This window comes from Gopherus evgoodei, chromosome 6 (assembly GCF_007399415.2).
Source record: "Gopherus evgoodei ecotype Sinaloan lineage chromosome 6, rGopEvg1_v1.p, whole genome shotgun sequence".
Taxonomy (NCBI): domain Eukaryota; kingdom Metazoa; phylum Chordata; order Testudines; family Testudinidae; genus Gopherus; species Gopherus evgoodei.
The window spans coordinates 86595377-86610973 of NC_044327.1; the positions used below are offsets into that span (position 1 = coordinate 86595377).

At 44.4% G+C, this 15597-nt stretch overlaps 1 protein-coding gene across 8 annotated transcripts in view; it reads left to right on the forward strand.

Moving 5' to 3' along the window:
• Positions 1 to 15597, forward strand: part of TNPO1 (transportin 1) — a 176177-nt gene that overhangs the window by 82655 nt on the left and 77925 nt on the right. For all 8 annotated transcript variants that reach the window (XM_030567697.1, XM_030567696.1, XM_030567698.1 and 5 more), the window contains exon 9: positions 4865 to 4983. In XM_030567697.1, coding sequence (XP_030423557.1) covers positions 4865 to 4983 — 119 coding nt within the window. The remainder of the gene's footprint in view (positions 1 to 4864; positions 4984 to 15597) is intronic.

Consider the following 15597-nt stretch of genomic DNA (forward strand, 5'->3'; position numbering starts at 1 on the left):
ATTTGAGTGTTCAGTGGTCATCCAGTGCTGTCCCATTCAGTTCTACTTTACCCCTTCCCTGTCCCTCTTCAGGGACCCTTCTCAAGAGAGCCCATTACAAAATGTGGAGGTCTTGTTCCTTTGTTTTGTCTTCCTCAGGAGTACTGGGAAAGGCTATTTTTTCTGGCATTTCTTCATTCTGAAGAAGAAAAGTGGAGTGGTCTTTGTCCTATCCTAGACCTGATGAGACTGAACAAATATATGCCATTCTCAACATGAAACAGTTAACATTGCCTCTTTCTCCAAGCTCAAGACTGGCTCTCAGCTTTCTATTTGCAGGATATATATTTCCCCATATTCAGCCATTCACCGAGCCCACAGAAAGTATCTGCAATTCATAGTAGGGCCCAACCATTACCACTACAGGGCTCTGCCCTTTGGACTTTTATTGGCTCCTAGAATATTCTGGTTGGCAGTAGTGCTAGTGCATTTAAGGAAACAGGACATCTGTCTACCTATATCTGGATGACTGGTTGATACCAGCACTAGACAAGTGGCTTTAAAGAACCTTTCCTTGTGAACTGTGATAAACCAGTAGCTGAAAGCCCATGCTGCAGCATATGTGGGGCAGTTGGACCAAGTATTCCACCATCTGTGCAGCTCTGACAACCAAATGAGATTGTTGCATGCAGTTCACCTGTAGAGCAAAGGTTACTGGTTGAGTTAGCTCTGTTACAATGATTTAGGAGTCTTGGCATGGCATATCCTTACCATAATGACACCACATGGCTGTAATTCGTAAAGTCAAAATAACTGAGAATGTGAAAACTGTGTGGTAACTGACCACAAATCCAGTAATTGAACTTGGTGATCATTCTGAACAAAAAGAGCTCTCAACCATGCTTGTAGCTGTTTCCAGTGTTTCACACTGACTCAACAGACATAAGCTTCAGAGTAACAATTCTAAAATCTTAGACACACACACACACACACACACACACACACACACACACACACACACACACACACACACACACACACGCGATAGTTTATAGGATTTTTGATTCCAGATAGACAAGAGACTGCCTGCCAGAGGACAGGTTCTGATATCTTCAGTTAGCGGTAAACTACCTACAGGTGGTACATGTGTATCTGGGACTCTTTGGCTATATGTCGGTAAGCAGGTATAAGATGCTGCTTGCCACATCTCATTATTGGACCTCACAGCTGTGACTGAGGTCCATATGCTCCTCATCCAGACATGTGCATCACAGTCCCACTTTAAATTCTACAGTAGCTCACTTGGTTGCTAGACCTAATAAACTTGAGAGGAGGGGCAGAGTTCTCAGCCCCTTCCCTGGGGATGACACTTGTTAGACAATTAGGATCTGACTGTGACACCCTCAGATGCAGGGCATGTGGACTCAGGATGACTTGGCCCTCACCTTTGAGACATTCATGTGTATTCATCAGTCTAGCCTGTATAGAGTTCCTGCCTATTTTTTCAGAACTCCACAGTACAATTCCTGATGGATATTGTTTTTGGCCAAGTTGTTGATCATCCTCTTTCTCACACAGTCTTCAAGTTCTGGAAATGGTGCCATCAACATGGGGTGACCCCATTGGTGCTCCCCATCTCCCAGGATTCAGCTATATAACCTCAGAGGCTTCCTAAGCAGAAATGTGGTAACCACCCGCAAATGTTCACTTTTTGAAGTCCATCCTAGACCCAGTGCTCATGGAAGTGGGACTCCCACCATAGACTTAGTCACCACAGAGGACAATAAGTATGGATCTCTACCAGCCACCTTCCTCCTTCAGTGGTCTTGATGACTTCGATATGCTTTCCCTTTGATCCCCAGAATATTATCCAAGATCAGATGGAACAAGAAGTTGATCATGATACTCCCATACTGGCTGAGACAATTTTGGCTGTTGGACCTATTATAAATGTTCACGAGGCCTTCCATATATCTTCTGGCCAACACAGAGATAAAATCTCAAACCTCTGTCAGATACTGTACCAAGAGCCACACTTGTTGCACCTGACTGCTTGGATATTTGCTGATTGAGCAACACTGATGTAGACTGCTCCCTACAAGTTCAGAAAATGTCTATATAAAGCAGGAAACCTTACACCAGAAAGATGTACATATCAGAAGAACAAAACTTCTCAATGTGGGTAATCTAGAATAGTATTGATCCAATGGAGGTCCTGATACTGAAGGCATTGGACTGTCATGCTCCTGAGTCACATGGCATTAGCATTTAACTCCCTTAAGGTTCATCTTGCCACAGTATCTGTGTCACACTCCAGTACCTTTTTGTACTCTGATCTTCTGACACACTGTGACATCAAGGTTCCTACAACGGCCTACTTTTATTCACCCTGCAGCGAGGGGCCTGTCTTCCATGTGAGGCTTTGATATCCTCCTAGAGCCTGTGGAGCTTCTCTTGGGATTGCTGTTGGAATGTGCAGTACACTACTTTACTTTTACTTTTCTTGTGGCCATTACCTCAGCATAGAAGTCAATGAGCTCCAAACTCTTATGATCTGACTGCCTTCACATTGTCCATGTGGAAGTATGTGTGAGAGGAAACCACACCCCGCCCTAGGTGGAATTCTGAAACCACCTTGACCCAGTCCATCACAATACCAGTCTTCTCTCCTGGCATCAAGTGCTGCTACGTGAAGAAGCTGAATTCTTTGGATGCTTTCAGACCTTGCCCTATACCTTTATGGGACTATATCTTTCAGGTGCTCTTGTCTCTTCTCTGACCATGTTTGCTGAAACACAAGGTCATACCATCTCACTGAAGATGATAATTTCAAAGTTTAATCACTTTCAAAGTGCCTCCAGACTAAGTAGTAGTAGATACCCATCATGTGCCCCTAGAGAACATTTATCCAAGCGTATGGCTCCACATGGGCAATGCTCAAAGGAGAAAATGTGACTTTGCAAAATTGTAAACAGTGAGATGACTTTATGTAGGGTGCTTATTGATGATAGTGGCAACATAAAAAAAACTTGTATTTGCATCTGAAAGCTATAAAATACATGGGACCATCATGATCCCTTCAGTTAGAGGGTTCTATAATTGTGGTCTGGCTGCCAAGGAAGTTCTTCACTTGAGTCCTAAGTCTTGTTCTGAGTACCCTATTACTTCTGTGAAACAGTTTTCTTGGGGGCCTCAGCTGCAAGTAGTGGTGTGTAATACCTTCATGTATCTCATAGCACAGTAGGGCCAGTATGGCTGCTGCAACACCAATTTATTCTATTGCTATGAAATAGTCTTCATTCACGTTTCTTTACAGCGCGAGCACATGGGTGCACATTTGTGTCTTGTCTTAAAATGTTGATTATAACATTGGTAATTCCATCTTTGAGGATGGGTTTTTGTTATGCTCTCCACAGAGTCCAATTCACTTCCCAGACCTTAGTTCTTGAGATCTTCTTTAGGCTATGTCGCTGGCCAGTTAATTCTTCTCCTTTCCTTGGCTCCAAACTGGACTCAAGCCCTAGCTCAATGTAGGGAGCATGTACTGTGATCCAAGTAACTCCCACTTGTGAAGAAAACTGGAGCGTAAGAGACAGTGGCAAGGAGAATCAAAACCAAGTGTCAGGTACCTGGCTATGGCAAATCGGCAGATGCCTTTTTCTTTTGGAAAAAAATTCAGATTACATAACTGCAGTTGTATTCAGATCCCTGACTGTTGACATCATCTTAGAGCTGTAGTTTCAAATTGTATGTAGACCAAGGCAGAGAATGGCATTGGTTTACTCAGCATTCACATTTTGAAGATTATCATTGCAACCGAAGGGCTAAAAACAGGTTTGTTTTAATGAAAGCTCAGATTCTGGAGCGCAGTTCTGTGGAAAGAGCATAACATCCATGGCAAATTCTGTAGCTGTGGAATGAGCAGGACGCTCGTGATGTACTCCCCTCTGCTCATGTGTTGGAGGTGGACTGTGGCATACTGAAGCAATTTGGAATTTTTTTTTTAAGGCCTTACTTATTCCAGGTATATGGTATGGTAAACAAGTGGATTTTCTTGTTTTTTCCCAAATTGGAACATCGTTTCACGTATAAGGACCAGCATGAAAGTATGCAAAGATTGTAGAACTTAAAGGAGTCTTGAGGGAGAGGTTTGAATGAACATAGCACTTCTGCATTACAAGTAGTATAACAATGGTGTGAACTGTATGCAAGAAGCGGTGTGTTTTGGCTTAAAGCAATTATGGGGTATTAAGCTTTATAGGACCCTCATTGATTTGAGACATGGTCATTTGAAGCTCTTGCTGGCAATAAGATTATCATTTTCACTATATATCTTTACTGTATTCACTCTTATGTACTTGATTATGGGATTTGATCATATTATTTTAAAAGTATTTCATGCTTCTTAGTTAAGATTATGAAAGGAAGTAGGGATTTTAAGGTACTAAAAGTAATATGAAAACACCTGCATCTATACATTTGTGGAACTGCACCTTCCAGTTGCTTGTGGTGGAGAGATTTCTCTTCTCTCCCGTCTCCCCTCCAGCCCCCAAAAGTCGGGGGTCGAGCTGTTAAAAATTCCAAAATGTTTGGCCCAAGCCTCAGGTTTAGCAAGCATTGAAAGGTGACTGACAAGTGAAGGACTTAACACTGTACATGGCTTAAGAATTTTAAGTACAGGCTACAGTCAAAGTGGCAGTCTGTCGCTGCTGTATATACTATCCAAAAAGGCACCTTTAAAAAAAAATAAATAATTTTTTTTGATCATTTGTAATGGCAGACTGCAATTGTAAACTACTAATGTAGTAATTTAACTTAGAATTCTATTAAAGTGTCCAAAGGAACCTAAGTGAATAAAGTAATGATTTATCTCCGTATTGTGTAGTACATGCTTCAGAGGACCCAGGACCAAGATGAAAACGTGGCTTTGGAGGCTTGCGAGTTTTGGCTGACTTTGGCTGAGCAGCCAATTTGTAAAGATGTACTATGTCGGCATCTTACTAAGTAAGTTAACTTTCAAACAAGCAGAGTGAAGCATATTATACTGGGAAACTAAGGATTGTAAATTAGTCCTCTCGTTCTTGAATTCTGACTTAAATCTGTCCTGTAAAATAGTTTACGAAGTGCTTAGGAGAAATTCCAGATATTATCTGGTAGTTCTAGTTGCTTGTGTTTTTGTGTAGTCTACAAATGATGAATTCAAGTATTGAAAGCTGTTTTGTATGTAGAGATGGAAGTAGCTGGGCGAATATTGTCCACATGATTGGACATGCCTCTGTACAAAGAACAGGGTGTGTTAACTGATTTTTAAAACACTTGAGGCTTTTTTTAAAAAAAATGTAAATCAGATTGAGGCTCTGCAAAAGCTACTTACAATTTTTATTTCAACTTTAGTTTTTTTTTAAGAAAAAGCATTTATAACTTAGTTCATTAATAAATTTTAAAATGCCACAGTTGGTAAGGTATCTTATTAGAATCTCACAACACAGGCGAAAAACAAAATACTGAAATTTAAGGTTCTGATCTGGCAATTACTTCAGCAGTATATAATCGCATGAAGAGACCCACTGATTTCCTTAGAGTTTAAGCATATGCTAAAATGTTGCATGATCGGGGCTAAAATTGTAACTTGATTAAACTTTTTTCCTAGTGGAATGAAATTAGTCACTTAAATAAAATTCTTTCAGTGTTAGTAATGAAATATTTACACTTCCAAATATATTAATAAAGTGGTTGTGAAATTTTTATACACACAGGGCTAAAATTTTCAGTAAGTTAGGCTTCTAAACCTGTATTTTCAAGAACATCTAAGTGACTTCAGAGCACAAATCCTGATGGAGTATAGCCTGGCCAAAGCTCTTTAAAATTTATTTATTTACTACTTTATTTTAATTTTGGAAATTCCATATAAAGGAAGTTTGGTCTAGGCTGCAAATATTGCATCAGCTGTTTTCCTGTCACTTTTTTGGGGGGAGTTGAGGGGGGGTTGTTCTCACACTGATTAGTGAGGCTTGCCTTTTTTCATTATAGATGAGCACTTTAAATGTGAGAATTCTTAGTAGACAGAAATTTTGTTAAAGAAGACATTTGGCTGTGTATTAGGAAACTAAAAAAGAAATCTAAAACATCTACTTTACTTTCTTCCCACTCTATATTCCTAAATTACTAAACAAACTAGCAATGTGTATGTGAACTGACTTTTTTTAAATGTTAAGGTCTGTTTTAAAAATCTTTTAAATAAGTTCTGTTAACTCAAAAATTTTATCCAGTCTGCTAAACAACTTTGGTTTAACCATTGCATTTTGAAGTACTTTTGTTTTTCTTGTCTTCACATCACTTCTGTGTTTTTGAGTGCATCTTAATACTGACTTTTTTAAAGTTGCAATGCAAATGTAGGCTTGATTCAGATAATACATTCAGTAGCTGTAAACGGTGAATACAAAGTTTTTTTTTTTAAATTACAAATTTACTTTTAACATTTGGGTCTTCCTTGCAATGTTGTGCACTTCAGCATTTCATTCAGCAGTTAGCCCTCTTTAGAGGAGGAAAATTTGAGAAAATAATTCTATCAGAATTTGAAAATCCTAGAGCTATAATAAGTAAACAGTAGGCAAGGTTGGTGTACTATTTCCTTAAATAAGCCTTGAAAACTATGTGAAAACTCCGCTAATTCAGTCTGTGAAATGAACTAATTACTGTGGTGCCTAGCACCCTTTCCCACCTTCGCTCCTCAAAGGCTTTTTTTTTTCTGAGAGAGAGAGAGAGAGATAGATATATATATATATATATATATATATATATATATATAGCTATAGGTACTCATCGTCAACATACCATGGTAATGATGCTCAAGAAATGCTGATACATAGATAAACAAATTGGTGTTTAGGTATTTTTCTCTGTTAAACTGATTTGGATTTGTTTGAGTAGGGGAAGCTATTACCAGCACAATTTTAATTTGTTGTGAAGATGGTGTGTTAATAGGAAGCCTGTATATTAAGGCTGGCATTCATTTTCAGTCACAAAGCATATATAGGGACTGATTCTACCATTGATTCACATTGAATTCAACAATAGTCACATCTAGCATGTACTATTTTTATGGATTGGGTTGCTGTCTAATTGGTTTGATATTACAATTTACTTGAAGAAACTTGCTAGAGAGAAGTTATATCCATACACTTAAAAGGAGATTTTTGGCAAAGCTGTGATCAGTAAGCATTCGTGAAGTTCTTCAAGTAGTGTCAATATGGGTGCTCCACTTGAGGATCTGCGTGCGCCAAATTAAAGATTTGCCTCATTAGTACCTGCAAGCTGATCCTATGGCCTAGATATCCTTGTGATCTAGGGGTGGGGTGGGACAGACCCACCACCACTCTAGTTCCTCCTTAATGGCCTGTGGCCTGAGATGGCATGTTGTGTTGTCCTTAGCCATGCAGCTTGCTACCTCTTTTGATCTGTCTTATTCTTTTATTTTTTTTCTGTTGTTTAACAGTTTGTGCTTTTTGGGGGGGTGGGTTCCCCCACTCTTTTTCCTTGCCTGATCAAGGCCTTTGTTTTTTCTCAGGCCACGATCTGCAGCCTCGAGTAATAGGTTATGCCCAAGACATTGGGCTCCAAACCCTGTGGCGTGTCTGACAGGTCTCTTCCCCTCAATGACGAACACTCGAGTGGCCTCTGTTTGGGGGAGAGACTTACATCTTCCAAATGTAACAGCTGCTTAGGATTTAAAAGTAGATCTAAAAAAATGAAGGGAAGATTTGTTAAAATGGCTCTTGATGGAACATCTTAAGAGCTGTGGGATCCAAGTCACATCCTGTACATCAGATTTGGTTGCACAGAGAGCCCTAGCAGCTGTCACTGCCGCTGTGGTAAGCAGTGACTCGGGGGAATGTTCAGAACTGTCCAGATCATCAAAAAAGAGATCCCATTTCCTAGGATGGGATAAGAGAAAGCGAAAAGTCACCCTTTTGGTTTGGATTGTGAGAGGCCTCATGTACCAACAAGGATATTGCTGAACTCCTATCTCCTCTGGTACCAAGACCCTGGCACTAGCTAGAAATCCACCCCACATTCCTAGAAGCCAGCTGTTAAGCTACAGCAGCACTTAAGTTAGTCCCAGACCCAGTGCTTCCAAAGCAGAAGGGCTCTTAAGGTTAAGCAGGAATAGTCATCAGCCACATCTTCTACGGGCAGCAGTGAAGGCACACAGATTGTGCTTTGGTTCCATTTCCAGGATCACCCAGCGTTCTAACTCCTGAAGATTTATCTTGAGTCCCTAATACCATCCACGCTCCATTTCCACAAGGCTCTTTGGATCCTGGAAGAACCTGAGCCTATATTGTGCAGGGAATATTACTTAGTATGAACTTGCTTCCTGTTGATCTCCATCCCTCAAGGAACACCCTGAGGAAGAAACTCCTTGGAGGACATAAACTTGGTAAACCCGGCAAGGAGATCCTTGGGATCCTGCCCCCTTCCCTTATGCCCCACGTCAGTGGACTAGTTGAGGCAGGAGCTACAATCCCTCTTAACACTGGGGGCGGTCAAACATGTTCCATTGGACTTTGTTGAGAAAGGGTTCTGTTTTGGATACTTCTTCATTCATGAGAGAAACGGAGGATGGAGACCAATTCTGGCCTTCAGAACTCTGAACATCTTCATCCACTGTCAATGATTGAAATGATAACCCTAGCAGTGATAAATCCCTCTTTCACCCAAGAGATTGGTTTGTCTTTCTTGACCTTTAGGGTGGTATTTTCCATATAGCCATGCACCCCTTTCACAGGCACTTCTTGTATTTTGTGGTGAATGAGGACCACTATCAGTATCATGCCCTACTCTTTGGCCTCTCCACTGCTCCAACATCTTTACTAAAGTTTTCTTGGCTGTTGCAGCCCATCTTCATCAGATGGGAATAATAGTCTTTTCCTACCTGAACGATTGACCTGAAAGTTGCTCATTTCTCAAGGTACTGGCAGCAACCAGCAAGGCCCTATCTCATGATCTGCTCCTTTGTCTCTGTCTCAATATGGAAAAGTCTCTGCGCACTCACCCACTCAATGTATAGATTTCATCGGAGCCACTTTGGACTTCCTCACTGCCAGTGCATACTTAGCCTTGTTTCAGAATACAATAGTCTTCAAACCACAACAAGGGCTTGCCTGTAACTTCTGGGCCATATGGCAGCATATATGTTGATGGCACCTGTGGCAGGAATACATTTTCAGGGTCTCTAAGCCTGCCTGAGAACCCGTCTACACCCGCAATAAACATAGTCCATCCAAGTAGGTGTTCATATCTTGAAGAGTCTCAATTCTCTAAAGTGGTGGAAGGATCTTCCAAAGGTATGCATGGGGAGTTGTGTTCTTGTAGCCTCCTCTCACAAGGATCATCACTACAGATGCTACCTTTGATAGGCTGCAGCACACTTTCAGGGCAGATGAACAGTTTGTGATGCTTGCTGGTACTTCCTACCCTACATCAGGGGCCACCCAGTCAGAATAATACATTGCTGCTCTGTTGTCCAGCACTGTATTGACAAGGAGGTGAGAGATCCCAGCTTTATGCACTGAATCCGTAAGATCAGGGAATTGGGGTTTATCATACCACATACCGATCTCACTGGTTTATCTGCCAGGACTGCAAAACACAGTGGTGGACTCTCTCAATGGGCATTTTAGCCTCAACGAGTGGGAGCTGAACAACGAAGTATTCCAAAGGATATGTCTTTCCTGGGGTCATTCAAAGATGGCTCTCTTTTTAGCACACTATTTGATGCAATGTTCAAGGGGAGGGCATGGCTGCAACTTGACAGGAAATGCCCTGGTTATCTCTTGGCCTCGTGTATTACTGTATGCTTTATCCCCTGAAGCCGTTGTTACTCAAGGTCCCAAACAAATAGAAACAGGAGAAATTAGTAACCATCCTCATAGCACCATTATAGCTGAAACAGTTGTGGTTCCCAGAGCTGATTTGAATGTCTTGACTGGCATCGGCTCTCTTCACACAGGAGTCGGGAACTATCACCCAACTTAACCTATCTGTGCTTCACCTCAAGACTTGGCTGTTAAATGGCTCTCTGGTACAGAACAAAAATACTTCCTGGAGGTACAAACAGTACTGCATAATGTTGGAAAACCAATGGAAAGGAAAACTGTACCTGCTGAAGTAGAAATACTTACAGGGTTGGTGCAGCAACTAATTTAATACCTCCTCAAGTCTTGCCTGACACACCTGCTAAATTTAAAAACCACAGGATTATTGCTGAGCTCCATTAAGATGGTTTGAGTGCCTACTCATGTTGATTCCATTCTAGATGTGCGCGCGCCCATGTACACAGCCACCAGAGCTTTTGGCTTAGTTACCTGTAGGGCCAGCTGTGACACCCTCTAGAATGCCATGGTATATCAGGTGCTGCCGGCCCACGCCTCTTAGTTCCTTCTTACTGCCCGTGGTGGCAGGTTGGAGCACCTCTCTTGCATGACGAGAGCTAGCAGTTTTCTTCCCTTAGACTTTGTGCCTTTGGGCCTCTTGTACATTCTTGATAGTGTTAAGTAGTTACTTGTTAGTTAATAGTTAGGGTCCTGGTGGGGACTTTGTACCAGAGCAGGGCATGCTCCAGACTCATGGGTTTAAGCTGTGCTTGGACTCCAACAGGCCTATGCCTGAGAGTGACCCCCATAACAGCTGCCTTAAGTACTTGAGGGGAGTCATGCGTGAAGGAGCGTTGCCGGATCCACAAAAACTTTTGGCCCTGCATTCAAAAAGAGAAGGATATTTGCCTCAGGGCTCTCCTGATGGAGTCGGCCCTCTGCCTGGCTTCCGAGCCTTCTATGCAGGCTGTACTGAGCACCTCGGCCTCCGTGCATAGTGCACCACCGGCACTGGCCTCTTCCTGACAGTTTTAGCCCTCTCTTTCAGTGACGGCAGAAGCACTCTCCTCCATCCCGCCCACCTCAAAATGGGCCAAGAAAAAATACTTTGTGCTGGCCAAAGGTTTCAAGTACCTTTATACTCGCCCACACCTGCTTCACTGGTTGTGTCTATGGCCAATGAAACAGACAAGCAGGTCCACACTGCCTCTACTCCCAAGAATAAAGAAGCCAAAAAGCTCTATTTGGCAGGAAAACTTACTCAACAGCTAACCTCCAATTCCAGGTGGCGAGTCATCAGGCCTTGCTGGGCTGATATAATTTTAATCTTTGGGACACACTTCAAAAGTTCCAGGATTTCTTTCTTTGGGGTCAGGCTCAGGAGTTTGGCACCCTGGTAGAGGAAGGTAACATGGCACCCAGATGTTCCCTGCAAATGGCATGGCACTTGGCAGCAAGGTTGGTGCCATTGGCTGTAGTCATGCAACACAGCTCTTAGCTCCAGATGGCCGGTCTCTCGCAGGAGATTCAGGGCCTCCTCTTTGACAGAGTCAGGTTCTTCTCCGATCAAGTGGACGGCAGGCTACACAAGTTGAAGGACACTAAGGCTACCTTTTGCTCATTGGGCACGCATACCTCGCACTATGCCACAAAGCCATTCTGGCCTCAGCTGTCATCGAGGCCTTGGCAAGCCCAGCAGGGATCTACAAAGAGAGAGGATATTGGGTTTAGCCATCGCTGCCCTTCTTCCTCTTGCTCACCAGCCCAGCCCGGACCCACTAAGCACCCAGGGGGCCCAAAGCGATATTTTTGAGGGTGTGCTCAAGAACAACGCTCCAGTCATCTGGCTCATCCTTTCCTCAACTGCCTTTCTCCATACTGCTCAGCCTGGTCGCAGGTTACTGTGTTATACTGCTGGGTCCTGGACATAGTAGCTCAAGGCTATACCCTGCAGTTTGTGGATAACCCTCCTTCCCACTCACCCTGCTTTCCTGTTCCTCTTCAGGGACCCCTCTCATGAGCATCTCCTGGTTCAGGAGGTCAACAAGCTCCTGCAATTGGGGACTGCGGAAGCAGTTCCTCAGGACATGGAAGGCAGAGGATTCTGACCTCCATTATCCCCTCTTTGGATCTGGGGGACTGGTACACTGCTCTTGACTTAAGGGCGCTTACTTCCATGTCCCATATTCCCAGGACACAGATGTTTCCTGCATTTCATAGTGGCCAGGCGCTACTTCCAGTTCATGGCACTACCCTTTGGCCTGTCCTCGGCCCCTAGAGTGTTCACAAAATGCATAGTGCCAGTAGCGGCTTACCTCAGACATCAGGGTGGGTGGGAGGTCCACATCTTTCTGTATCTTGACTGGCTCATCAAGGGCAGGTATCCGGAGCAGGTGCAAAGAAAAGTTCACATAAACTCTATGCTCTGAACCAGTGTTAATCGGAATGGTTCTTGACTCCATGCGAGCCAGGGCTTTCCTTCTGGAAGTACGCTTTCAGGCTATGTCAGATCTCATTGCCCACGTGAGGCATCCGATCACCCTGGCCCACATATGGCTGCGGATGATTGGCCACATGGCAGCATGCATGTATGTGATCATTCACACCCGGCTCTTTCCGCAACCCCTGCAGACGTGTTGGCAATGGTCTGTGTTCTCAGCAGGCACCCCTTGGACTGAGTGATCATGGTACCGAGCCATGTCTTCTCATCCATGTACTGGTGGCTAGACCCCAAGTCAGTGCTGCACGGAGTTCCCTTTGTGTCCCTGTTACTATTGCTCACTGTGGTCTCGGACACATTGGACCTGGGCTGGGAGGGCCCACCTGGGCAAGCTCAACACCCAGGGCCACTGGCTGCAGCACGATCTAACCCTTCTTATCAATGTCAGGGAGCTCAAGGTATTGCACCTGGCCTGTCAGGCATTCTTGCCCCACCTGAAAGGCAAGGTGTTGCAGGTCCTCATGGGTAATATGGCCTCAGTGTATTACATCAGGAGGCAGGGCGGCGCCAGGTTGTCGGCCCTATGTTGGGAGGCGCTCAGCCTCTGGGGCTTCTGCATGTGGCATTCCATCCATCTGGTGGCCACCCACCTACCTGGAACCAAGAATGTCCTGGCAGATCACCTTATCAGGACCTTCTCATTTTGCCATGAATGATCCCTCCATCCGGAGCTGTTCAGCCTGATCTTCTGAAGGTGGGGGATTCCCCAGGTGGATCTGTTTGTGTCCAGATGGAAGAGGAAGTGCCAAGTATTCTGTTCCCTACATGGCAGAGACAAGGGATCCCGTTTGGATGCCTTCCTGATTCTGTGGTCAGGAATGCTGAGGTATGCCTTTCTGATGGTACCATGTATCCACATGGTCTTGCTAAAGGCAAAGCAAGACAAAGCATCTGTCATCCTCATAACCCCAGCGTGGCTTCGATAGCACTGGTTTGGCATGCTGCTGAGTCTTTCGGTGGCTGACCCGTGCAGTTACCTCTCTGGATGGATCTGCTGTCCCAGAACTACAGCAATCTGCTACACTTGAACCTGGTGTTGCCGCACCTGGCAGCGTGGCTAAGTACAGTTGAGTGGGAGTGCTTAGCTGCGGTCCAACAGGTCCTGCTGGGTAGCAGGAAGCCTTCCACCAGGGCTACCTGTGTGGCAGAGTGGAAGAACTTCACATGTTAGGCCTCAGAAAAGCACATTCGTCCAGAGGAAGCCTCACTGCAGGACATCCTGGACTATTTGTTGCATCTTAAGCTCCAGGGCTTGACGTTGTCTTCAGTCAAGGTACACCTGGCAGCCATTTCGGCAGGTGGATCTTCACCCATCCCATGATGGTGCAGTTCCTGAAAGGTCTAGGGTGCCTGTACCCACACATTTGGGACCTGGCCCCCTCCCCTCCCCTCCCCCCATGGGACCTGAATCTTGTGCTTTTGAAGCTTATGAGCCCCTCCTTCGAACCCTTAGCTTCCTGCTCCATTCTACCTCTCTCCTGGAAGGTGTCATTGGTTGCTATAACTTTGTCCTGGTGGGTGTCCGAGATCAGCCTGCTGACATCTAAGCTGCCTTATATGATCTTCTACAAGGACAAGGTCCAGCTGTGTCCGCATCTGGCTTTTTTGTCCAAGGTCGTTACGCAGTTCCACACTGGCAGAGATGTTTACTTACCAGTCCTCTGTCTGAAGTCTCATGCATCAGATGAGTGCATGTTGCATATTCTGGACATCAAACAGACATTGACCTTCTACATTGACAGAACATGGCCTTTCCGTAAGTCAACGCAATTGTTCATTGCTGTTGCAGACCAGATGAAGGGTTGTCCAGTGTCAGCCCAGAGAATCTCATCTTGGATCACTGCATGCATCCGCTATTGCTACAGGCTGGCGAAGGTGCCCCCGCTGGCAATCATAATGGCTCATTCTACTAGAGCACAGACGTCTTTGGCGGCCTTACTGGCGCAGATGCCAATTCAAGAAATTTGTGGGGCCACCATTTGCTCATCCCTTCATATGTTCGCATTGCACTCTGCACTGACCCAGCAGGCTTGAGATGGTGCTGGCTTTGGCAGAGCTGTGCTACAAGCTGCATGACAGTGAAATCTGAGCCTGTCTCTATTGGTACTACTTGTGAGTCGCCTAGAATGGAATCAACATGAGCAAGGACTCGAAAAACAGTTACTTACCTTTTGTAACTGTTATTCTTCGAGATATGTTGCTCACGTCCATTGCATTACCTGCCCTCCTGCCCCTCTTGTTGGGCGTTGCCGGCAAGAAGGAACTGAGAGGGCATGGGCCGGCAGCGCCTGATGTACCACGGCATGAGCGCGGCACTTTAGAGGGCTCCACAGCCAGCCCTACGTGTGCCACCAGGGAAAGAATCTCTGGGTGTGCACATTGGGTGCACGCACGCCTAGAATGGAACGGATGTGAGCAGCACATCTCAAAGAACAACAGTTACGAGAGAGAGGTGTCTGTTTTTTCTCTTAGCTGCCATCACAGTCGTCTATCGACTGCCCTTTTCTGGGGTGGGATTTGGCAGGGCTGCGAGGCCTCCAGCAGGGGGCCTCTGGACCCAGTTTACCCCATCACAAGGCCTGCTTGGGTTTTACTCTGAGAGAAGAGCAGCAAAATATATTCAAAAGGGGCTGAGAGTGGCCAAAAGTAGAGGACATACAAATTCTTCATATTCTAGTGCCTGAAATACAAAACATGCATAGCCAGAAAAAATGTACTCCACCCCACAGTAGTGTAGGCTTCCACTGATGCATCGGCAATTGGCTACATGTAATTGTACGCATTTCAGCAAACAGATCCAGATGTCTGTATGAGGTTTATTAAAGGTTTTTTCAATCTTTTTCCTCTTGTCAAATTGAGGCATGTTATATGGATGTATAACTTAGTGCACAATGCTCCTGAGGAAAGCCACATTTGAACCTATAGGAAACTTTTTTTCTTCTTTCATTTGTCCCTCAATATCTTGTTCTTGGTAGCCTACACCTCAGCCAGGTGTGTAGGGGAACTATGACTTATGGCTGACCCACCATACACAGTATTCTAACTCAATAATGTGATGACATATCTACACCCTTCACTCTTAGCTTAATCAGGAAATTCACCTGCTGGCATCTTATCCCAGGCCTCACTTTTCAAAAGGAGCAGTGAGCCTCCATACACTGGACATAAGAATGGCTCTCAACTCTTTACTTTGACAGGACTAAGTCCTATATGATAACTCCTAGTCTTTTCATCTTGATTACA